The 23,372-nt window shown below is 29.6% G+C and overlaps 6 protein-coding genes across 13 annotated transcripts; 3 read left to right on the top strand and 3 right to left on the bottom strand.

The window, feature by feature from the left end:
- Positions 1–6: 6 nt before the first annotated feature.
- On the top strand, positions 7–9,894 carry LOC124426958 (clustered mitochondria protein homolog). 2 transcript variants are annotated; one of them, XM_046969306.1, is made up of 17 exons: positions 25–449; positions 3,747–4,018; positions 4,117–4,539; positions 4,632–4,998; positions 5,148–5,284; positions 5,364–5,644; positions 5,797–5,923; positions 6,007–6,181; positions 6,261–6,463; positions 6,545–6,686; positions 6,820–7,025; positions 7,109–7,315; positions 7,431–7,529; positions 7,614–7,958; positions 8,061–8,333; positions 8,493–8,618; positions 8,695–9,894. In XM_046969306.1, the coding sequence occupies exons 1-17, from the start codon at positions 359–361 to the stop codon at positions 9,316–9,318; spliced, it is 4,098 nt and encodes a 1,365-aa protein (XP_046825262.1). In that variant the 5' UTR covers positions 25–358; the 3' UTR covers positions 9,319–9,894. The 2 variants fall into 2 exon arrangements, with proteins under 2 accessions (XP_046825261.1, XP_046825262.1); XM_046969305.1 differs by having other exon boundaries at positions 7–449; positions 7,431–7,958.
- LOC124426962 (U6 small nuclear RNA (adenine-(43)-N(6))-methyltransferase) lies at positions 8,375–13,298 on the bottom strand. Of its 5 annotated transcripts, none has more exons than XR_006942845.1 (8): positions 13,021–13,297; positions 12,710–12,929; positions 12,500–12,640; positions 12,070–12,427; positions 11,810–12,005; positions 11,063–11,721; positions 8,693–8,867; positions 8,375–8,612 (listed from the first exon to the last, which is right to left on the bottom strand). XR_006942845.1 is itself a non-coding variant. In XM_046969313.1 (6 exons), exons 1-6 carry the CDS (start codon positions 13,123–13,125, stop codon positions 11,134–11,136), a joined length of 1,608 nt encoding a protein of 535 aa, XP_046825269.1. In that variant the 5' UTR covers positions 13,126–13,298; the 3' UTR covers positions 10,889–11,133. The 5 variants fall into 5 exon arrangements, 1 of the variants encoding a protein (XP_046825269.1); XR_006942846.1 differs by having other exon boundaries at positions 8,375–8,609; XR_006942848.1 differs by lacking the exon at positions 13,021–13,297 and having other exon boundaries at positions 12,500–12,653; positions 12,710–12,887.
- A 328-nt stretch (positions 13,299–13,626) lies between these two features.
- Positions 13,627–17,071, top strand: LOC124426961 (differentially expressed in FDCP 6-like). 2 transcript variants are annotated; one of them, XM_046969312.1, is made up of 9 exons: positions 13,627–13,957; positions 14,159–14,278; positions 14,374–14,577; positions 14,674–14,789; positions 14,909–15,032; positions 15,104–15,445; positions 15,511–15,712; positions 15,825–15,980; positions 16,037–17,071. In XM_046969312.1, exons 1-9 carry the CDS (start codon positions 13,859–13,861, stop codon positions 16,198–16,200), a joined length of 1,527 nt encoding a protein of 508 aa, XP_046825268.1. In that variant the 5' UTR covers positions 13,627–13,858; the 3' UTR covers positions 16,201–17,071. The 2 variants fall into 2 exon arrangements, with proteins under 2 accessions (XP_046825268.1, XP_046825266.1); XM_046969310.1 differs by having other exon boundaries at positions 13,636–13,957; positions 16,050–17,071.
- A 62-nt stretch (positions 17,072–17,133) lies between these two features.
- LOC124426971 (dynein regulatory complex subunit 2) lies at positions 17,134–19,013 on the top strand. The gene is made up of 5 exons (XM_046969326.1): positions 17,134–17,285; positions 17,384–17,636; positions 17,735–17,958; positions 18,051–18,653; positions 18,778–19,013. Exons 1-5 carry the CDS (start codon positions 17,145–17,147, stop codon positions 18,970–18,972), a joined length of 1,416 nt encoding a protein of 471 aa, XP_046825282.1. The 5' UTR covers positions 17,134–17,144; the 3' UTR covers positions 18,973–19,013.
- On the bottom strand, positions 19,002–22,300 carry LOC124426960 (THO complex subunit 5 homolog). 2 transcript variants are annotated; one of them, XM_046969309.1, is made up of 11 exons: positions 22,207–22,300; positions 21,586–21,723; positions 21,279–21,493; positions 21,130–21,205; positions 20,826–21,011; positions 20,616–20,748; positions 20,315–20,554; positions 20,148–20,250; positions 19,850–20,051; positions 19,482–19,776; positions 19,002–19,392 (listed from the first exon to the last, which is right to left on the bottom strand). In XM_046969309.1, exons 2-11 carry the CDS (start codon positions 21,625–21,627, stop codon positions 19,076–19,078), a joined length of 1,809 nt encoding a protein of 602 aa, XP_046825265.1. In that variant the 5' UTR covers positions 21,628–21,723; positions 22,207–22,300; the 3' UTR covers positions 19,002–19,075. The 2 variants fall into 2 exon arrangements, with proteins under 2 accessions (XP_046825265.1, XP_046825264.1); XM_046969308.1 differs by lacking the exon at positions 22,207–22,300 and adding an exon at positions 21,796–22,112.
- Positions 22,176–23,195, bottom strand: LOC124426968 (NADH dehydrogenase [ubiquinone] 1 beta subcomplex subunit 8, mitochondrial). Its single transcript, XM_046969321.1, has 4 exons — positions 23,059–23,195; positions 22,618–22,847; positions 22,390–22,548; positions 22,176–22,313 (listed from the first exon to the last, which is right to left on the bottom strand). Exons 1-4 carry the CDS (start codon positions 23,153–23,155, stop codon positions 22,254–22,256), a joined length of 546 nt encoding a protein of 181 aa, XP_046825277.1. The 5' UTR covers positions 23,156–23,195; the 3' UTR covers positions 22,176–22,253.
- Between the last annotated feature and the right edge of the window lie 177 nt (positions 23,196–23,372).

The raw sequence follows: 23,372 nt of genomic DNA, 5'->3' as shown, positions 1-23,372 counted from the left end.
CATTCGAGTGATCGAAGTGTAGCGTGCGTGAGGTTCCATTTGACCAATCCCGTCGGTTAGACTTTGTACTTCGTTCGAAACGCACGTGCGGTAGAGAAAAGCGGCTCGGTATAGCGCGGAGCCGAGTAGTGTGCCGCCCCGTGAAAAAGTTGGTCGTCGATCGTGCCGTGCTCTCTTTCTCTCTCTCTCACTCTTTTTTTCTCTTTTTCTCTCTCTCTCTTTTTCGAAATTTATCAGAAAGAAAAAAAGTTCGTGGCGCGATCCCGGTACCGTGATTTTCGTGAGAAAATAATCATTCGTATCACGTTGAAAAAAATCGCTTGAACTAAAGCAACTCGAGGGAATTTGTCGACGAGGAATGGCACTGGGCGCTCAGATCAAGGCATCCGGGGAAAACGGGAGCGTGAAAATACCCTTGCTGAACGGCACCGAGGATCGAAACGCGACCGGTTAGTGAACATAAAATTTTATTTCATCGAGATGAAAAAAAAAACATGTGTCGCTTCTTCGATCGTCTCGAACTATTTTTCGAGGTTAAATCTGTGCGCATCGTGCGTGTTCAAAGGGTCGTTACGTAATATAACGTATAGAAGAATCATTTTGATAGTTACTCAATTATGAGATTTCTTTCGGACTTTTTAATGTGATATTAATAAAGCTGCATCCTTGTCTTTCTTTTCTTCATTCTGGCTTTCTCGAGTCGCCGGGTCTTAGAAGTTCAGTTATGTAATATCTTCAATTGCGCGAATCTCACACGTTCTGGAGTCATGTGAGCACGATGTAGAAAGAAAGAGAGAGAGAGAGAGAGAGAGAGAGAGAAAATGAGAAAGGGGAAGAGATAGAGAGAGAGAGAGAGAGAGAGAGAAAAAAAGAACCCAGCAGAAGACACTGAACGTTACCTAGCAGACGAATTTACGCCTTTTTTTTTCAATACGTTTGCGAACGTTAAAAAATAAGTTCTCTTTCATTTTTGCTATTTTTGTTTTCGATATATATATATATACATATATATATGTATGTATGTATATATTCGTTATATATATATATATATATATATATATATATATATATATATAGAATATCTCTCACAATAGAAACCGATCTAGTTTCCGATGAACGACGAATTCCGCTGCATCTACGCATCCCTTTCCCAGTCTTCGAATCGATGCGTTCAGTTATCGAGACACATACTCGACTACTTGAAAAAAGAATCTTCAATGAAAATATTCTGATATAATAGTTTCTTCTTAATGAATGCTATAACTTATCTCTCTTTCGTATTTTCAACGGGTATTAAACATGTATAATTAACGGAAGATCACGTGTTAGGCGGTAAGAATTTATCATTCGTCAAAAAGAAGATAAATTTATTTATCAATTTTTTAAACGAACATACGTGTTCTTTTTTTCTTTTTTTTTTACATAGATAATATATATTACAAAAGAAATAACAACAGCAATTCAATTTCGGCCTTCGCGTTATTTTATCATTGCCAATTCCTCCCATTTTCTATCCCCGCGGAGGAACATTGGCTTTAACCCGCGCTTTCATTTAAATTTCAAATACATACAGTTAGCGATATAATGAAAATCGATGGTTTTTATGGTTTGTCATCGAGTGATTCGATTTGTCGAATCGATTCGTCGAACGAGAGGATTCTTTTATGTTGACCCTTCACCTTTTACGCTTAGCCTCGCAACTTGAAGAAGACTCGTCAGCGATAGTCTGATTCTTCGCAATGTGTTTATAGAGCTCGTTTTTGTGATGGTAATAGCGCAGAATATAACGGCCGTTGTTGGCATAACGGTCAGGAAAAGAGACGCATGCATTTTAATGTTGGAAATGCCAAACTGAAAATTTATTGACCTATTTTAATACAAAGAAAACTAACGAAAAAGACGTTTTTAGGAATTTATAACGTGCATTGTTCGTCATTGATAAGATGTATTTTTCTTTTTTTTTCCTTTTTATTTTTTTTTAGATTTATATTATTATAAATTTTTCCATTTTATCATCGATCGACCATCGAGGTTATGTCTTCCGTGACCGCAATTGGTTATTTAAATAGTTTATCATGTATTTTGTGACAGAGAGATTATCGAGAACAAATTACATTATGCAATTGATGAGTTATCAAATGTAATGAAATTATAAAAGCAATGTACATTGTTCATTTTTATTGAACATAATGCACAACCAAGATCTTCGTTTTTCCTTTTATTTTTTTTCTTACCCCCTCCCTCTTCTCTGCACTCTTTCTTTTAGAAAATGCATTTATAGTTTCTTGTGTTAGAAAGAAAAAAAGAGCAGACACGAATGACACGTGCGAGTTAACGAACTACACACACACGCACACATATGCACTGTCGCTTTGAAAGAAGGAACTACGTTGGTCAAAGGACACACGTGAAAACTTATATTCCCTTTCCTTTTTTCGTGCTTCTTTAATGTTTCAGTTGCAATTTGATCTTAATTACGTGTTCAAATTACATGGTTAAAACAAACGAACTAATTATATGAAAGGCAAAGAAAATATGTTTGCATTTTGACTAATTTGAAAAAAATTCTAATTTTCCCGCTTGAGCGTGTATAAAACTCGAAAAAAACAAAAGCGAAAAAAAAAAAGGATTTTCGAGGAATATAAAAAAATAAAAGAACGCGTCGATTAAAGCAAATTTTTTCCATTTTCCATTTACGTGTTTCAAAAGTACAATGGCGGATGGTAGAAAAAAATATCGATAAGGAAAGGTTATCGGTCTTCTCTATGGAGCCATTAAAACAACGAACGAACTGTTTCATCTCAATTTCATAATAATATTTCTTTACCTTTACAATTATAAGCCCTTTGACAAAATCGTATTCCTTCTTTTCTTTTTTTTTTTTTTTTTCTTTATCTCTCTCTAATAATTAACTTCACAATGTATGAGGCAATAATACTTAATATTTTGGATTAGTCTTTATATATTTATGTATATATATATATTCATGTTTATCTTCTATTTCATTAAATGTATTAAAGTTGTGGTAAATAATATTTGATTCAAAAAAAAATGATTAATAAATCAGCAAATATTAATTGTACTATTAGATTTATGTAAACGAAGAACAAAAAAATCATTTCTCGAATCGTGCGAATATTTAACGTTTGGACGAACGTTTCTTTTTCTCTTCTTTCCTTTCATCTTTATGATTTTTTTTTCCTGTTTATCTTTCAGCGATAAGGTCGAAACTCTACCTATGAAAAGTGATTTATTACCTGAGAAAAAGAAAATAACCATAGATAAGGCGATTTCCTTTTGCGATAAAGCCTCTCGAGGAATTAATTTTTTATTTAACATTTTTTTTTTTATTTCATCTTTTCCATTCTTTTTCTTTTTTAATTTTAATTTTTTTCTTTATTTCTTCTTTATTAAAAAAAAATATATTTTTCCAAAGCTGGATTTCTAAATTCCATTTGTTAAATAATCATAATAGATCCAAGATCGATGTTCGTTCTAAAATATATCTATATAGTCAGATATATTGCAAACATGGGATCGATAAAAATAGTACGGCATTTGAGTGCGTACTATTTACATTGATGTTTATTTATAAGCACATTGGTAAATGCAAGTTGTGGTAGTATCAAGAACATCTGCATGTTCACAATGAAATAATCAAAATATTTAAAAGATAGTATGATTTTTGAAAATAATAATAATAATAATAATAAAAAAAAAATATGACGCCTGTTTTACTTTTTCAGAAGTTAAGCAGAACGGCGAAGAAAGCGGTAGCACGAGTACGATCGCAGAAAATGTTGTAGAAAAGGGCGAGGTTGAAGCTACAAAGGAAGGGGAGAAGGAAAAAGATAAAAAGGATGAAAAGCTTGATAAGGAACAAGACAAGGATAAAGAGAAAGATGCGGTCAACGAGCAAGAAGTTGTTTATATCCAAGATATGGGATTTACTGTTAAAATCGTTAGCCCTGGCGCCGAGCCATTCGATATTCAGGTTTCCAGCATGGAATTGGTACAGGTATGATAATGATCTTAAAAAAAAAAAGAAAAAGAAAAAAAAAATTTACCTCTACGAAATCCTTGATATTTTAATAATACGACATTATTAATCCTTAGGAAATTCACCAACTACTTATGGATCGCGAGGACACTTGCCATCGTACCTGTTTCTCCCTTCAACTCGACGGAAATACACTGGATAACTTTGCCGAGTTGAAAAATATCGAGGGCCTAAAAGAAGGTTCTGTTATTAGGGTCGTCGAAGAACCCTACACAATGCGGGAAGCTCGTATACACGTGCGACACGTTCGAGACTTATTGAAATCCGTAGATCCTACAGACGCTTATAACGGCGTTGAATGTAGTAGTTTATCGTTCCTAAATGTTGTTACCAATGGCGATATTCTAGAGAAAAAGAAAACACGAGCGGATTCGGTTGATTGCACTCCGCCGGATTACATTATACCTGGTTGTAAAGATAGGCCTTTATTACCTTTGCAACCTCAAGCTAAAGAACAAAAATGTCCGCCGTGTCTAAAAGTGAGAAATTTGTTCTCTGATATTATATATATTTATTATAGTAAATAATGACGTCGTTATTATATACAATATTTATTTTATTATTTATAAAGGTGTTAACAACGTCCGGGTGGAATCCACCACCAGGTCATAGAAAACTACATGGTGATCTCTTATACTTACATGTTATAACTCTGGAAGATAAGCAGTATTATTTAACGGCCTGCGCTAGGGGTTTCTTTGTTAATCAATCAACAAAGGAGATATTTAATCCAAAACCAGCAACGCCGAGTCATCTGTGCCATAGCTTGATCGAGTTGTTGAACCAATTGAGTCCAGCTTTCAAGAGAGGCTTCGCTGCCATGCAGAGACGGAGAACGCAAAGACATCCTTTCGAAAGAGTTGCGACACCCTATCAACTGTATGCATGGAGTGCTCCACAAACCGAACATACTATTGACGCTATACGTGCTGAAGACAGTAAGTTCTAATCATGAATATGCAATAGCCCTTTTTCGAACAGTGATTATTATAAGATTAATAATGATCTTTTTAATTTTGTTTTTCTTCTTTCTTTTTTCTTTCTTTCTCTCTCTTTTTTTGTTACATTCTTTCATTCTTCTTTATAGCTTTCTCATCAAAATTAGGCTACGAAGAACATATCCCAGGACAAACACGAGATTGGAACGAAGAATTGCAAACTACCAGGGAATTACCTCGCAAAAATTTACCCGAGAGATTATTAAGAGAACGTGCTATTTTCAAGGTTTATTTTTTTTTCATTAAGACAATTTCTTTGAGAAAATATTTGTAAATTTAATGGTATTGAAATATTATCTCTTTAGGTTCACAGTGATTTTGTCGCTGCAGCGACTCGAGGAGCGGTCGCCGTAATTGATGGCAATGTCATGGCCATAAATCCGGGCGAGGAAGCAAAGATGCAAATGTTTATTTGGAACAATATTTTTTTCTCTTTAGGCTTTGATGTACGAGATCATTACAAGGAACTCGGTGGTGATGCTGCCGCTTTCGTTGCTCCTCGTAATGATTTGCAAGGCGTTAGAGTTTATGCTGCTGTTGATTTACTTGGACTCTATACTCTTGGCACAGTTGTTATTGATTATAGGTATATCGAAACATATAAATATATATATATACACACACATACACACACATTTCTTATAATTTTATGTAATTGTGTAAAAATTAAAAAAAATTCATATATAATTGGATTTTCTTCCCATTTTGAATCATTCTATTTACTCTCACTCTTTGCAGAGGTTACCGTGTTACTGCTCAATCTATTATCCCAGGAATCTTAGAACGTGAACAAGAACAATCTGTTATATATGGTTCTATAGATTTTGGGAAAAACGTTCTTACACATCCGAAATATATTGAATTGGTATGTGCGCATAATAAATCTAAATAAATTTTGTTCCATATTTGTTATCATAGTTTATACGTAGTAAATATTTATCTTTACAGTTAAACAAAGCTGGACAACAATTAAAAATATTGCCTCATAAAGTAATTAACGATGCTGGAGAGGAAGTTGAACTTTGTAGTAGTGTGGAATGTAAGGGTATCATTGGAAATGATTCTCGACATTATGTTTTAGATTTACTCAGAACTTTTCCGCCCGATGTTAATTTCTTAAAATGTAAGTTAATTAATAGGAGTAATTATAAGTTAATAGACAGAGAATTAGAATTTTTTTAAATTCTCCATACTTTGTTTAGTGGAAGGCGTTGAATTAAGTAAAGAAGCAAGGGCGTTAGGTTTTCCTATTGAACATAAACACAAATTGGCTTGTCTTCGTCAAGAATTAATCGATTCTTTCGTGGAAGCTAGATATGTTCAATTTATCAAGCATGCTGCTGTTCATCTTCAACAACTTACGTCCGCTCGAAAGTCACAGAAAGAAAAAGAATCATCGTCAAAGGTAATACAATTTTCAGACATTTTCTTTTTTTTGACATTAATGACTATTAAATATTTTATTTAGAACAATCGATAATTTTAGGAAAATAAAAAAGAAGAAGCAAATGCCGTGGCAGTTGACAGTAACAAAGAAGTTTCAGCACAGTCTTTAATCGAGGCTGATGAAGCTAAAAAAATTGTTGAGAGTATTACTGATTCTATAACAGGAGGTGAAAAGCAAGAATGTATGTATTGTATATTCGTTTATATACTTATACATGTGATACATAGATATACTTAATGTCACTTGTGTATCTTTTTCTTTGCTATTTTCTTTTGTTTTTTTTTTCTTTTTTTTTTTTTTTTTCCTTTTAACAGTGGAAGAAAGTACTAAAGAAATAGTTCGTAGAGCTGCAGCAGCTGTTGGAAGTTTACGAGATGCGGAATTTGATGTAAGATTTAATCCGGATGTTTTCTCGCCTGGAGTTCGTCATCCAGATCCAAATGACGTTGCATTGAAGAAACAAAAACAATTGGTCAAAGATGCTGCAGATTTTCTATTGACCGTACAACTCCCAACTTTTGTGAGTCCATTTGTATATAATAGTAACATTATCTTTTCATGTTAACTACGTTTAATTTCATTACAAATTAATATTAATTTTAGATTCGAGAATGTTTAGATCATACGGCCGCTGCCATGGATGGTAGCACGTTGATAGAAGCTTTACATGGTAGAGGTATTAACGTTCGTTATCTTGGAAAACTAGCGGTCATGTTAGCTGCAGTACCCCAGTTACGATATCTCAATCGTATTGCCGTTTCAGAACTTATTTTACGTTCAGCAAAACATATTTTTACGTCTTATATGCAGGTGAACTATCAAGATATTATTGATTAAAAAATTCAAAAAAGTGTTCTCTCCCTCCCCTCTCTCTCTCTCTCTCTCTTTTCTCTCTTTCTCTATCTAATATTATTTTATATTTCAGGGTACAGAATTAATGAGTCTCTCAGCAGCTATCAGTCATTTCTTAAATTGTTTGTTATCTTCAGCACAAATCATACATCCTCAACAAAATCTTGAAGAAGTACGTTACTGTAAAACATTTTATACGACGTATAAAAAAAAAAAAGTAATATTTGTTCCGACGATAATTATTGTTTATTTTCAGTTGCAAAGTAAAACAGCAAAAAGACGTAATAAAAGAAAGGGTAGAAATAATGGACCACAACAATCGGAAGTTGAATGGGCATCCTTGACACCAAAATCACTTTGGCAACAAATTAAAGCAGATCTGAAAAGTTATTATGATTGGGAGACACCAACACCTGAATCATTGGATGCTACGATCGAACATTTTCATCTGCAAAAGATTTCCTTGCTTCGTGGTTTTTGCATAAAAACGGGTATTCAGATATTACTTCGTGAATATAATTTTGAAAATAGAAATAGAGCCACGTTCTTTGAGGAAGACATCTTAAATATTTTCCCTGTTGTTAAACATATCAACCCTAGAGTGAGTTGAACACAAATTACATATAGATTAATTATCATAAAGCATTAAAAAGAAAAAAAGAAAAAGAAATTAAAGGACAACAATCGTTTAATATTATTACAGGCTAGTGATGCTTATAACTTTTATACAACTGGACAGAGCAAAATTCAACAAGGTTATTTGAAGGATGGATATGAATTAATAAGCGAAGCATTGAATTTATTGAACAATGTTTATGGAGCCATGCATCCTGAAATTGCACAATGTCTTAGAATGCTTGCAAGGTTGAATTATATAATGGGAGATCATGGAGAAGCATTAGCAACCCAACAAAAAGCTGTACTCATGTCAGAAAGAGTGAATGGTATAGATCATCCATATACTATCACAGAATATGTAAGTGTTCGAAACGAAATGAATTTCTTTCTACAATTGTATTTATTTAAATATCGTTGGAAATTTATTTATTCCCCCACCCCCTTCATTACTAGATTCATAACATTGTTGGAAATTTATCTTTTTTTTTCTCTTTCTCTCTCTCTCTCTCATTACTAGATTCATCTCGCATTGTATTCTTTTGCAAATGGTCAAGTTTCCGTATCGTTACGATTATTATACAGAGCACGTTATCTCGCATTGTTAGTTTGTGGTGAAGATCATCCGGAAGTAGCTCTTCTTGATGTAAGTAACATAGATATTTGTTGTGGATAAATATTGTGTTATAATTAAAACTTGACTTTTTCTTATATACTTACAGAGTAATATTTCTTTAATATTACATGCCGTTGGAGAGTATGAATTATCACTTAGATTTTTGGAACATGCTCTGGATTTAAATCTTCGTTATCATGGTCCGCGTTCTTTGAAAGTAGCAGTATCCTATCATCTTGTTGCAAGGACCCAATCATGTATGGGTGATTTCCGTGCAGCCTTAAACAATGAAAAGGAAACTTACGCGATTTATAAACAACAATTGGGCGAAGATCATGAAAAAACAAAAGAAAGTAGTGACTGTCTGAGACATCTTACGCAACAAGCTGTAGTATTACAAAAGAAGATGAATGAAATTTACACGGGAAAGTCAGGAGTTACATTGCCGCCTATTCAAGTGCAACCACCTAGTATGGGTTCGGTTCTTGACATGTTAAATGTGATAAATGGTATTCTTTTTGTACAAATCAGTCAGCAGGATATTGAAAATTTCAAAGCGGAAATTGAAAAGCGACAGAAAGAACAATCGCCGGATAACGAAAGCAAAGCGATCGAAACTACTGAAAGCAAAAAGAACGAGAAGGAAAATCGAAAAATTGAACAAAAGTCAGAAGGGAAAAAGCTAGAAGAGACTAAAGCAACATTAGAACCGGTCATGGCAGAAAGCTGAACTTTTTGTATGCGTACAGATATAGAAAGAGTTAGTAGTATCATTTTCAAATCCTAGTCTCTCTCATCATGCCCGCGTTTGTCCTTTCGAAAGGTAACGCTTATACGAACACATATACGATTGGAATAAAATCGGAGTGGGGCAGTGTCTTTGTAATAGGATTGTCAAATAGTGCATTATATTTGTTTATAGTGCTATAATGTTGGAACTTTTGCAGTGCAGTGTTTCAAAGTCGTAATCAATATGTGGGAAGGAGCGCATTTGCAAAAAAAAAAGAAAGAAAAAAAAGAAAAAGAAAAAAAAAAGAAAAAGGAAAAAAAAAAAGAAAAAAAAAAACACGTACTTTCATCAGATCTGTGACGTTCGCTCTTTAAAATGTTGCGGATTTTACTTGGCCCTTCTATATCATAATCAGATACAATAAACAAATTCAATTGTTGTTCAATGTAAATAACGTTCAAAGAGATCTTATCTCTTACAAGGAGAAAATTTACCAGCGTGGTAAATTCACTTGACCAGATACAAAAGAAGGTCTACGTGTAATTGAAAAAATTCATTAAAATCGAAGAACAAGAAGTTTTCATAATTACAAAGCATTTTTCTAAGGCCTCGAATATTTATACTTTCATCATGGCAAAACTATATCGTAACATATACACGCGCGCGCGCACGAACATGTACTCATACATAGATACGTCAAATTTTGATTATTTGTTGATTTATTTTGTCTTTTAATGTTCTTTAGTAATTGTTTGTGAGAGGAGATTTAACGGAAATGTTAAGACAGTGTTCGTTTTATTTTATTTCTTTTTCTTTTTCTTTTTTTTTTTTTTTTTTTTAATGAACTATGAATATTCATTGACACGTTATTAAGATTTAAGTCATTTGTTTTCTTTTTTATAGTTATACATAGTATACTTCATTAGTATATTTTGAAAAAGTGATCATTTTGTGTCATAAAAATACACTTATATTGTTTTTCATTCTTGTTACCAATGATAGAGAAATGTATAATGCCATTTTTACATTCGTATATCATGAAATTTTACTTTTCATTAGTTAGATTTCATTAAATTCGCGTTAAAGGGCTTCCTGATCATTATTTTTTAAATTCATTTACTTCTGTGCAAATATTGAACATTATAAATAATGCATTTGCCTTTTAATATGCATAGGATAAACAATAACGAGGAATGTGACATAATGGCACCTACATTATTACATTTGTAATCATCTACATACAGATGCAATTCATTAGTCAAATTACTGCTAGAGTAGCATTAGTTTAATATAATCATTAATTATACCATAAGTAATGCTAAGATATCAGTGATTATTACAAAGGTGTTAATATTTTTTTTGTTCTCTATTACATGAATCACAAATTTATCATTTAAAAAAAATATATATATCATATTTCAGTTTTATTTTTAGAAATCATGATTGAAACAAACTAGCTTCAAAATATTAGAAGTTACCATGAAAAACAAAACAGACTGTTTTATTGCAATATAAATAGTAAATAAAAATAGTATTTAGATGCATAAAGAATCATGTCTATTAACAGTAGTGAAAGATCTGAATTAGCGATTTATTATCATGCCATATATAATTTTAAAACAGATTCATACACTTTACCCCCTACAAAATGTATAACACTGATTAAACTGAATTGTACGATAAAGAAACTTTAGTCTATAAGTATTTGATTATAAATAAAGTTAAATACTTAATTTAGACATACCTTTTGTATATGTTGATAAAATTATTGTGTGAAATACGTTGTTTCTCATTGTTATACAAAATTAATACAATCTAAAATGAATCTGCACTGTCCTCAGCTGACGAAATATTTAATTTCTTTTCTTTTCCTAGTTTATTTAATTTAGAGGAAGGATCTTTCTTTGCTTTCTTGAATTTTTTTCTTCTCTTTTTATTTGTTTTAGAACAGAATTGTTGAAAATATATTCGGACATTTAATTTGTTTATCAAATATTGTCTCAATGTTTCCAGTGTATTTCTCCCACCACTTCCACTTTCGAAAAATAAACTAATCTTTACATTTTTTTTTTCAGGATCTTGTTCATCCTCTAATATGTTAAGAAATAAATTGAAAATTAACAAAGGACCTTTATGATCAGATGTTTCTGTGTCTTTTGTAGAAACAAACTGTATATCTTCATTTTTTACATCCATATGTTGTGTTTTTCTGATTTCAGATTCTACATTAATTTGCTCTGTAACTAGAGTACTTTCTATATTTACTTTTTTACAATCTTTACTTTGTCTTTCGGCTAAACGACGTTTTCTACGCGCATGCGACCATGTATCATTTTGTGCTGTGAGTTGACATCCCCAATCACTCAACGTATTTTTTTGTAACTCTAACTCTTTTATATTTATCTATTAAAAGAAAAAAAGAAGAAGACAAAAAAAAAAGAATAAAACTACATACAAATGTGAAACTAAAATTTTGTTAATATTATATTACCTGTAAATTGTTAATTATCTTCTTTAATTCTATAATAACATCGTCAATTAGTAGATATTTATCTTGCATGGGAAATATTATTTCCAAAGGGGGATGATCTTTTGAAAACTTATCCATGATATTGCTTTCTCTTATAACAGGTGCTTTTGTCAAATCACATACATCTATTGACAAGAAAGACCATGCTAAACCCCATCTATACAAATAAATTTTATAAATATTATTTCTTTAATAGAATTCAAATTAAATATATTATTCACCGTTTTGTGTGGCCTTGACAAAATTCTGTCCATGTGAAATTGTTTATATTATGTTCCTTTAATAATTTGACAAAGTAGAATAAACTATTTTTTTTTCCAAGCATAGAAGTATATATTTTGATCTTTTCACCAATCTGTATACTCTCTTCAATCATTTTTGTTACAAATAATTTTTCACCTCCTTCAATGCTTAGTTCCTTATTACTGCCAGTAGGAGCATTTCTCGGTGGTTGTTGTTTTATTACTTTATCTGAGGTATCTTCAGTTTCAAAAAATGGAGGATTACACATTATAAAATGAAAAGTTTCATTTTCTTCTATCGTTTCTTTCAGAATTTTATTTTTATCCACTTTGATCACTAAATCAATAAACACTTTTTTATATATATGTATATTTTTACATATTATCATTAAAATAATTAAAGGTCTACCTTGAATTAAATTTTCTAGATTATTATTCTTAACATTTTCTATTGCTGATTCAATACTTGTGTCGTCAACTTCTGTTCCAAACATATAACATCCATATATTTTTGCCAGCAATAAAGGATATATACAAACTGCTCCTGTTCCTATACAAAATATCTATATTATTATAATTAAAAAATTGTTACGTCGTAATTAAAGTTTTATTTATTTACCAATATCAATGCCTTTAACATTTTCCATTTTAGTAAAAGAGGCATGTGTCATCAAATCTTCAATCCACAAAATATAATTCAAACGTAAAGGTAAAGTTGGTACTAATTTATTTTGTGGTATCTTTATTGTGAGATCAAAGTCATGTTTTAATAATACTTTGGTAAGAATACGCAAAGTTTCTTCATTTTTAAAGTCAATATGGACTTTTCCTGTGAGATCCTAATGCATATATGTATATAAATACATACATATATATATATTTATAACATACATAAATACAATTTTAATTAGTTAGAATATTTCTTCTTACCGTAACTGCAACTTTGCGAAATTCTGGATACAAAAGAGCAAGTTGTTTAAAATTAGGACTTTTTTTATATTTATTTCTTGGATGCATTAACTTTCGCAATGCCATTGTATGAATTTGCAATTTACAATAGTACGTGTTATTATATTCTAAACGCGAGGCAAGTAATTAATTCAGTAAAGTGTACACTATGAATACACAATATTTTCATTACAAGACAACATATTTCATTATTAATCGCACATTTCTAAAAAAAAAAAACAAAGAAGAAGACTATATCAATGAATGAAGTTCAGAATAAAAAAAATAATTTCTTTTATTGTATCATTAAAGTTGATCAACGTTATTGTTTATCAACGCTCTCTAGTGATCACATATTGTACTAAACTGGATGAATCTAGTAAGAAGTAAGTCAACGACCTCGAACTATCTACATATAGATTCGTCAATAAGGATGCAAGTGCATTATAACGAATTACTGCGTAAATTAAAAAAATATGATCATAAGTAATTAATTTGTTTATACGTTAGTATTATCGATAGTACACACTTATATATTTAAAAATTTGTTCATTGATATAATTAAATTCAATGAATTTAAAGCCTGACTATACCTCGTTTGTAACAAGTACAATGAATAATTTACTTTAACGGAAAACGTAAGATCTTATGAAGTTGTTTAATTGAGTTAAAAAAAAAGACAAGCGGAGGCGTTGTATGTACCGCCATTCACTGATACGCACCGACGCGCTAATGTTCATTGCTCGATATGTACAGCAACGATGAGGATATAGAAACGCCGTAGAGAGAAAAACACCTGTTGCACATTTTCGTCAGAATAATGACCCATCTACTAAAAAATGTGACGAACAGTATTTGGCACGCGTTTCACGCGTTGCAAGGTGATACACCTGATCTTGTTGCTAAATCGAAGTTAAAGGTGAGTCATTCTTTGTGTACTCTTTTTATAATTTTTAGTTATGACTTTATTTCTTACGATTAGAACCAAATGAATCCGTGAGATTTCATTTTCGAATTATTCGACATTCGGGTGTGGCTACGTTTCGTCTCATAATTTTCTATGAATTTCTATGATATTTATTATCTCGACGTTGACCTTTCCTTTTTTTTTTTTCTATAGGTGTTAACGGCCAACATCGGTACGTTAATGGACTTATATGGTGTTGAAAAAGGTCTAGAACATTACCGTAGTACTCAGAATCTTTCATTTGACCAATATATTTTTTATTTGCAGAAAGAGGTAAAATCATTAATTTATTTAGTCTTTTTTTTTTTTAATTCTTTTTGTATTATTCAATTAATTTATTATCTTTAATTAATTATATATAATTATAGGTTTTCTCATCAATTACCGATGCAACTTCTATACAAATACATAGATCGTTGGAAAAAGGGATAGATGAAATATGTTGGTTGATCTGTAAAAAAATGTATTTAGAAAGGTCGCATCCAATATTTGAATCTAATAGCGTTTATCAACTATTTAGAGTATTTTGTTTATTAGCTGAGTCAGAATCAGATAATATGGATTATCATATGGTTTGTCATCATTACATATTACAATGATCATTGTGATTTATTGTTTGTTATTATCTCATCTTCAAAAAGAACAATGATTCTTTATTTATTTTATAGATTGCAATGCATACTGATGAAGTAGCTCAAGTTGCTTCTCATTTGGTAACATCATTAGGATTGCAATGGGATGCAGCAGATTTTGCAGCTTTATCAGCAGCTATTGGAACTTTTAGGTATTTTATTATAAGCAATTTGAATTATATATATATATATATATATATATATATATATATATATATATATATATTAGAGATATTATATTTAAAATATTCATTAATAATGGCTTTGAAAGGTTTCCCACGTTTCTGGCAGTTTTGGAATCCAAATATAGTGGTGGTAGAACTTTGGATAACATAGCATTGACCGAAGCTATAGATGATCTCCATCAAATATATATAGAAAATGTGGTGAAAAAAGTAAGATATTCATTGTTACCTAATAATGCAATTTAAAAATTATGTTTATTTGTTAATAAATATTTTTATAGGGATATTTAATGAAAAAAGGTTTCTTACTTCCAACTTTGAAGTATTTTTGGTTTGTTCTTCGTCCTGGTGAACTATTATATTTTAAAGATTCTCAACAAAAAGAACCATCAGGTTCAATAATATTGAGTACAAATTGTTGGGCCGATGCGATTACTAGTGGTGGAAAGCCTGACAGAAGATTTGTATTAAGTACGCCTGAACATAGATGCATAGAATTAGTGGCAGATGATCACAAAGGACGATTACAATGGTTGGCAGCTTTGCAAATTGCTATTCAGCATTCAGGTGAAAAAATTGGTTATCAAAGAACTTTAGCAAATCAAAGGAGATCTTTAAGACAAGTAAGTTATTACAACTAATATATTTTGTTTGTAACTTTATAAGTATAAATTTTTAATATTATCAGTCAGTAAAACAAGAAAAAGAGAAAACAAGACTGGAGTTGCAATATGAAAGGCAAGCTAGAATCGCGGCAGAAATTCAAGCCAGAAAACTCGAGGCATTGTCAAAAGAGGAAGGAGCTAAGGTTCACGAATTGGAAGAAGCTAAATTAAAATTAGAAACTCTTTTGCAAGAAGAAAAGCAAGCATTGAGAGATGAAGAAATAGGTGACAGATATATTTTGTATTTCTTAATTTTTAATTTCTTTTTTTGTATTTTTTTGTTTTGTTTTTTTTTTGTTTTCTTAAGTATTTATCAAATGCTGTTATTTGTAAATAGTTCGAAATCTTCAAGCAAGAGTTCTTAGAGAAGAATGGGAAAGAAGAGAGCAATTAGAAAAATTACAACAGGAGCAACAAGATCTATTAGAGATGGAAAAAATGAAAAGGCTAGAATTTGAGCGTAAACAGCAAGAGAATGAACATCAATTGCGAGGTATTGTGAATTTTTTTTTTTTATACTTAAGTATGAATTAAAGAATTTTTCCATAGTATTAATTTACAGATGCAGAAATGCGATTACAAATGTTAGAAGCCGAAAAGCAAAGTTTAGATGCCGAGCTTCGCGCAGCACAACAAAAGGTAAAGCGTGCAGAAGAAGCACAGATTTTATTGGAAGCGCAAATAGTTGTAACACGTCCTTTAAAAAGTGGTGAAAGAATTAGACGTACGCAAAGTTTTATACCCACTACAAAGGAGAAACCATTGTCTGTGGAAAAATTTGATCATAGATCAATGACATTGCAACATAATTGTTGATGATACATGTTATATACTGAATAAGGAAGAGTAAGAGCTGTTACTATTTCTATAATCATCCATATTGAATTGAAATTCTTTTATCGCGAAAGTATAATTATGAAAAACATTGAGATTATACTTTGATGTATCTTTTATCAGGGTATTAACACTATAGTTCCTTATTCCAAACAACTTGCCACGTTATAAAATTTAGCCAAAGTGCATAAGAACCTGTTTTATATATGATGATTTAATATATACAATGAAACTATAGTATGAAAGAATCACAAATTAAGATTTAAATTACAATTTTTCTTGTATATAATATATGAATTTTTTAATAATGTTTTAGCGCTATTAGCATAAATAAGTTACAATAAGTATTAATTATGATGAAACAGAATATTTAACGTAATATTGTTATTTAACTTAAACTTACACAAAAAAATTGCGATATTTTTTTTAAGACGTATGTCAATATTTTTATAGCTATTTATATGGTTACAATAATTTATATTCTTCCAACTTTATATATATATATATACATATATATATATTTATATATATACATATATGTGTGTGTGAACGCAATTAGTGACAACAGAATTGATCAAACAAGATCTGTTATATTATTGCGTGCGATACAGTAGTACAAGTTACGTATTGCGTATTTATCAGTACTAAAACATATCGTGCAAATCATTTTTTATATAAGTTTTTAAATTTAACTTATATTTATAAAACAATATATTATATATTATAACAAGTATTATTTATATATCCAAACATCGTATTAGACCAAAAGACATCTCCTTTGTATTTGATATAAATATATTAAATAATTTAATATAAAAGAAAAATGCCATTAAAAAGAAAAGGTAAAGTTAATAAGTTTGCTCGTATGAGCGAAGAAGAACGTGTTCGTTATATGCAGCATCGTGCAGAATTAGAATTAGAAGCGAAAAGACGTAAACAACAATTGGTAGCAATTTTTAGTAAGGTAACATATTCTCGACAATAAACTATATATATACATATATGAAATATTTTTTATATTTTCATTTTACGGATATTTAAGATAATTTTTTTTTTATTTAGAACAAATTGAAACGCGAAGAAGCTTTTTCTAGATTAAATACAGCAAAAATAAATGAACAGTGGCGATTTATTCTTCGTCGGATTAAATGTAAAGAATTTTACGAAGATGTAACGTATCTTTGGAAAAACTTTGATAGAATGATAAATAATAAGGATAAAATAGTACAGTTATTGCATGTAGAAATAAAGATGGCAGATATTGACCATAGAAGATCGCAAGAGGCTCATATTGGAATAATAAATAAAATTATTGGTAATACTCTTGCAATTTTGCAGATATATTATATCCTTTTTTTAAATATATTTTTTATTCAAAAATTTAAAAAAAGAATTTTTTTTCTACATATATAGAATTATACAAGCAAAAACTTAGAGCTTTATGTGATGATTATATTTATAAAGTGCATAGCGTTCAAGGTGAAGAAACAATCGAATTAAATAAATTGAAAATAAATATGGAAAAGGCTTGTAAAGAAATAAAAATTATTACTACAAATGAGAAAATAGAATTTGAGAAAATATTAACAAAAACAAGATCACAAAATGCTATTAATATTTGTAATATAATTTCATTGGTAACAAAATTGAATTAATAATTCGAGTTTTTTTAAATTTACCGACTATATATTTTACTGAATGAATTTTTTATATTCTTTCTTATTTACAGAGAAAAGATATGATGTTAGAACTTCAAAACAAAATTTCTATTAAAATAGAAAATTTATCAGAAGAGTTAAATGAGATAATGTTAGAATATAATAAAACTACAGAAACTAAAAGAAAACAGTATGAATTTTTAAAGGAACAGGATGATGCTAATTTTACTGAAATGACACAATATCCAAAATTAAATACACAATTACAAAATTCAATTAATACTATAAAGAATGAAATAGAAAATTTATTAGAAAAAAGAAAGTTTAGCATTAATAAGTTGAAATATCAAATGAAATTTATGAGAAACAAATCATTGGCGATGAGAAAAAATTTTAAAACTAATCAGATTTTAGAATTTACACAGTTAAAAAATTTAAGTGTTGTTTGTAATAATGTCATAAAGGTGAGAAACGAAGTTAACGGTTATTTTAATCAATTTTTTTTTTTTTATATATTTTTTCTTCATTTACAGGATTTGGAAAAAATTACTAAAAAAGGTTTTGCAATGTTATCATTGATGAAGTTATGTTCAGAATTAGAACCTTTATCAGTGTCTATTAAAATGTATATTTCTTCTGACATAGATATCGCAGAAGAATCAACTATGTATTGCGTGAGTGCTTATGTAAAATTATATAAATTTTTAAGAATTTTAATAATTTAAATTTTATATAATTTTTATATATATAATATATATATATATATATTTATATATACATATATATATACACACACAGGTATCTAAACCATTTCAAAAATTAGAAAAGTTTTGGTTGCGTTATAATCATATAAAGGTCGAAAATATTTCGATGAAGAAAGAATGTAATAAATTGTCAGCAGAAAACAAACATTTAAGATATATGTTACGTAATTACCTCATCAGTGTCTCCAGGATGGAGACTACATTACCAATTACATCAATTGCTATATAAGTATAATGCAAATAAAGTAATTCAAAAGATTTTGATAAAAATTCTTTTTTAATATTAATATTTATAGAACAAAGTAATCAAAAAATATTTTATACTGCAATCATTAACGATGAGTAAATATTCCTCCTCCTAAGGTCAAATATTTGTAAGGTCTTGCACGGGTACGACCTTTGACAGGATGAAAAAAGATTTTTTCTTTAGGTGCCATACTTTCTGTTTCCAAATATATATCGAAACACGCTCTTAAACGTTGTAATTGTGCTGATATGGTGGGTGGTTTTGTCCACATAACGTTTACTTCACGTTCAATATCTCTTAATATATCTGCAGATGCAGGAACCATAGGACTTATGCTTATGCTAAATAATGCAGCCACCTTTGGATAATCCGGTTTTATAGCAATTCTAGCGATAAGTTCACCTAGAAAAGATTTCATATTTAATATATTCTTTTTTTATAATTAAGTTAAATAAATTTATTTAAAAAAAAAAAGAAAAAAAATACTATACTGCTTCCACGACGTAATACAGCTTCATAAAATATATCAACAGCTGATACCAATCCTTCTCGACATATAGGTACGTTTGCATAATTTGAGTAATTTTTCCATGTCATTGTAGTAAATCTATATAATATGGTAGTGATTTTTTGTGGCAATGGATCAACAGTATTTACAAATATAGGTAAGTTCCCTGATTCCAATCGACGAATTTCTCTACATAATTCTAATCGTGCTTTTACTCGTCTTTTTATTTCTTTCAGAACACTTACAACGCTATCTTGTGTTGATTCTTGAACAGTAAGCTGTAAATTAAATATTATGTGAAAAAATTGCTAAGAACATTTGCATTTAACATAAAGTATAAAAGCTATTTACTTTTTGATCATGTGAGTTAGCTGAAATAAAGTGCAACCCAGCCATTCTTTGAGCCCATCTATAAGGAATACCTAATCCTAATGTTGAAAATAGTCCTAAATTGTGACGTGCTAATTGGTAATGATTGGCAGGATTTGGGCTTTCTATTCCCAGATCATTGGGATATAATTCACGAAGAACTGATTCTGATACAAGCATATCTCTGTTGTAAAAAAAAAAAGAAAAAAAAAAAAAAAGAATTTTGTCGATACAGATACACAATTATATGTAAGAAGTAGTATCATAAAATTAAAATTACCCAGCACTAATTCCTCCAGAAACATCTGTTTCGAGTTTAGATTCTACTGTAACAACTTTTAGATGTATCATATAAAAGAATTGTAATGTTAATTTGGTTTCACCTGAAAATGAATATTCATTTTTAAATCTTCTAAATTATATCTAGTATTTTATAAAATAACTTACTTTTCAATGAAATGACAAGTGTTACATTTAAAGGATGCCTCTGCAATAGTTTTAATCTTTTTTCCTCTTGTCTAGCTTCTCTAGATAATCTATGATGTCTTTTTTTGTGTACAGGTGTTTCTTCTACAATATTCTCTAATTGAGTTTCAGGATCTGAATCAGATTCTTGCAATCCATCTTGATTATTTGTACGCTTTGCTTCATCTTCATCTCCTTCAACTTTTATGATTAATGTATTATCTAAAAAAATAATTTATTAATATTGGAAAAATAAATTATAAATATATAATGCTAAACATACCATATGCATCTCGATATGCTGTTGCTTTTGCATAAAGTACATATAACGGTGATGCAAGCAAAGCTGCTTTTTGATGTTCTTGTCTAACTTTATCTAATGGAAGACCAAGGCTTTCTTGCAATGGCTTACTTGCCTGAATAAATATATTTATAAATATATACATATATATATATAATAGAATGAAAGTATATTAGCATACAAAAAAATTACTTCTAGTATGGTTAGAAGTTGTGGTGCAAGGTTGTCCAATCTAGTTTGTTTGGATTCCATGTCAACTGTAACTGCTTTCTTGCTTTCTGTTAATTCATCACATAAAGCAGCTAGCTGTTTTCGTTGAGTTAATTCCCATTCAAGACGAGCTAATCTTAATTGATGTGGATTTACTTTTGTTATTTCCTGAGATAAATATAATCATTAATTAAAAAGAAACAAATCTAATATTAAATGTTTACAATATAAATTTTGCATATTTTTTTTTCTTTTATCTTTTTCTTTTTTTTTTTTTTTTACATACAGGTCTACAAATGCTTTCAGGTGCTTCTTTATAAAATTCTTCTTCCGATACAAGTTGTATCAATTCATCCTTAGATCTAAAAAGCAAAAAGATGTAAGTTTATATTTTTATAACGTATCAAAATCGCTAAAAAGAATATAAAAACATACTTAAATTGGAGACATTTGATAACTTCTTTTTTTAAGTGCATAACTTCGTACAATAAATTCTGTAAATGTAAATGTTTGCTATCCACACTACTTTTTGCTGTGACTAAAGAATCTCGAGCAAATTTGGTACGAAACTTTTCCATTCTATTAAGTTTCTTTAATTCGATAAATGCTAATGACGTTTGAATTTGTAATTCGTGTACTTCGTCCTCAGCCTGAAATATTATTTTTATGTATACGATATATTATATATGAATTAATAATATTTAAAAAGAAAAAAAATTCTTCAATAAATTAATATGTATACATTTGGATCACTGCTAGCTTTTAACTTCGCTATTTTACTCATAGCTTTACGAATATTTTCACAAGTGTTTAAGAAGCATTGCGAATCACTTTCAGATGATCTATCCAAGGCTTCTTTTTCTTCATTGGTGATTATTGTCTACAAAATAAAATTTTATATTAAAACTTTGTCTTTTAAATATTGTTTTTGATAAACAGAATACAAATTAACCTTATACATATCTCCATCTTTTAGCCACGTTATAGTATTAGTACTAATAGATTTTCTCCTTTTTTTTGAATTATCTGTATCATTTTCTTTACCCATTTTATAACTTATACAACATCACTTTACTCTTAAAATGATTCTTACAAAGTATCACGAATAAAAATCGTATAATTAACGATAAATCTCGTCAATGACCGCACAAATATTACATACAAGTTTTAAAATTTAGTCACTGAGGGCGCTAAATGTCATTGACGAACTAGTATCGAGATGTAAAACTATATGCTATTTTACTTATTCTATGCAGATCATTGATAAAATTCTGCATTTCTTATATAACAGAAATATTTTCATTAAATATTAATAAATATGAATAAAAATGATGAATTTCATAAATATATTTTTTATACATACATCATTTATGACATCTACAAAACATTGTAATATTTTATATTTTATAATTAACGTGGTGATTCGAAGGTATAATGTGTTACACCAGCTTTAGGGTATTGTTTCTCCATCTAGAAAAAAAAACCATAAATATATTTATAAATAATATATGATAGATATAGATCATTTTTATATTAAGGAGCTTACCACACATTGGAACCAAGGATAATACTCAAAAATCCAATAAAAAATTCCTAAAATTGTCATTGTACCAACAAACATCGTAACTACTTCTAAACCTGATAGTGGAGTTCGAACTCCAGCAGCATAACGGTCTTCTCCTATTTGATCTTCCTCAATATGTACCTAAGAAATATGATATTAACATAAAAATCTATAAAATTTGAAAAGTTTCAATTCCACTTTAATAATTACCGGTTCATTAAAATTTCTCTTGAATTCAGGAAAATCCCAGGGATAATTTGAATCTTTCGCATCACCTCCTATATATGGAAGTTTTGGATAATCACCAAATCCAAATCCATCCGGTTCATAAGCTTTATATTCCCGTGGATGTAAATTATATTTTCCAGCTACATCCTTCACTTCTTCTTCTGTTGTTGGCACATTTTTTTTAGCTCTCCACTTGTAGAGATATGGCTTTACTTAAGGGAAAAATAAAATAAATATAAAAAGGATAACAATTAATTTAAAAAATGTAATACACAATACGATGGCATGTTTATATTATTCATAATATCATTATAAAACATAGAAATAATAAGAATAAGTTGTTAGACAAATGAAAACTTACATAATAAAATAATAACCTATTAAATTATTAAGATTAACTAAGGTTAACATTATGATACTCACTGTCTTGACTATAATTAACTTTAACATGTAAATTTGCGTTATTTCTCGATAATAATATAGTTCTTGTTAATGTCAGACAATTTTTAATGAGAACCATTTTTATAGAAACTCTACAACCTGAAATGGTTAAATGCAGTCGAAGGATCGAATCACGCGCGCGCGTGTGTGTGTGTGCATGAGCTCTTTGTACACGCAGAGAGACACGTTAAACTTGATTGAAAATATTTACATATATCAATCGAACAATTACGAATGGATCTTGAATATTTATTTTATCGTTGCTCAATTTTTTGTTCGTTTTATATAATGGAATA

Source organism: Vespa crabro, chromosome 9 (assembly GCF_910589235.1).
Source record: "Vespa crabro chromosome 9, iyVesCrab1.2, whole genome shotgun sequence".
NCBI lineage: Eukaryota > Metazoa > Arthropoda > Insecta > Hymenoptera > Vespidae > Vespa > Vespa crabro.
This window is presented reverse-complemented; position numbering and strand designations above follow the sequence as displayed.

Excerpts from the sequence above, each read along its gene's own strand:
- LOC124426958 (XM_046969305.1), top strand. The coding sequence starts at position 359 with ATGGCACTGGGCGCTCAGATCAAGGCATCCGGGGAAAACGGGAGCGTG. Across the intron at positions 450-3,746 it reads CGAGGATCGAAACGCGACCG|AAGTTAAGCAGAACGGCGAA; the intron begins GTTAGTGAACAT and ends TTACTTTTTCAG. Across the intron at positions 4,999-5,147 it reads CGCTATACGTGCTGAAGACA|CTTTCTCATCAAAATTAGGC; the intron begins GTAAGTTCTAAT and ends TCTTCTTTATAG.
- LOC124426962 (XM_046969313.1), bottom strand. The coding sequence starts at position 13,125 with ATGGCATTGCGAAAGTTAATGCATCCAAGAAATAAATATAAAAAAAGT. Across the intron at positions 12,428-12,499 it reads TCTAGAAAATTTAATTCAAG|TGATCAAAGTGGATAAAAAT; the intron begins GTAGACCTTTAA and ends TTATTGATTTAG. Across the intron at positions 11,722-11,809 it reads AGATAATTAACAATTTACAG|ATAAATATAAAAGAGTTAGA; the intron begins GTAATATAATAT and ends TTCTTTTAATAG.
- LOC124426961 (XM_046969310.1), top strand. The coding sequence starts at position 13,859 with ATGACCCATCTACTAAAAAATGTGACGAACAGTATTTGGCACGCGTTT. Across the intron at positions 15,446-15,510 it reads AAAGGAGATCTTTAAGACAA|TCAGTAAAACAAGAAAAAGA; the intron begins GTAAGTTATTAC and ends TAATATTATCAG. Across the intron at positions 15,713-15,824 it reads ATTGAGAGATGAAGAAATAG|TTCGAAATCTTCAAGCAAGA; the intron begins GTGACAGATATA and ends ATTTGTAAATAG.
- LOC124426971 (XM_046969326.1), top strand. The coding sequence starts at position 17,145 with ATGCCATTAAAAAGAAAAGGTAAAGTTAATAAGTTTGCTCGTATGAGC. Across the intron at positions 17,637-17,734 it reads AATAATAAATAAAATTATTG|AATTATACAAGCAAAAACTT; the intron begins GTAATACTCTTG and ends CTACATATATAG. Across the intron at positions 17,959-18,050 it reads TTTGTAATATAATTTCATTG|AGAAAAGATATGATGTTAGA; the intron begins GTAACAAAATTG and ends TCTTATTTACAG.
- LOC124426960 (XM_046969308.1), bottom strand. The coding sequence starts at position 21,891 with ATGGGTAAAGAAAATGATACAGATAATTCAAAAAAAAGGAGAAAATCT. Across the intron at positions 21,724-21,795 it reads AAGATGGAGATATGTATAAG|ACAATAATCACCAATGAAGA; the intron begins GTTAATTTGTAT and ends TTTATTTTGTAG. Across the intron at positions 21,494-21,585 it reads AAGCTAGCAGTGATCCAAAT|GCTGAGGACGAAGTACACGA; the intron begins GTATACATATTA and ends ATAATATTTCAG.
- LOC124426968 (XM_046969321.1), bottom strand. The coding sequence starts at position 23,155 with ATGGTTCTCATTAAAAATTGTCTGACATTAACAAGAACTATATTATTA. Across the intron at positions 22,549-22,617 it reads AGAGAAATTTTAATGAACCG|GTACATATTGAGGAAGATCA; the intron begins GTAATTATTAAA and ends CATATTTCTTAG. Across the intron at positions 22,314-22,389 it reads ATCCTTGGTTCCAATGTGTG|ATGGAGAAACAATACCCTAA; the intron begins GTAAGCTCCTTA and ends TTTTTTTTCTAG.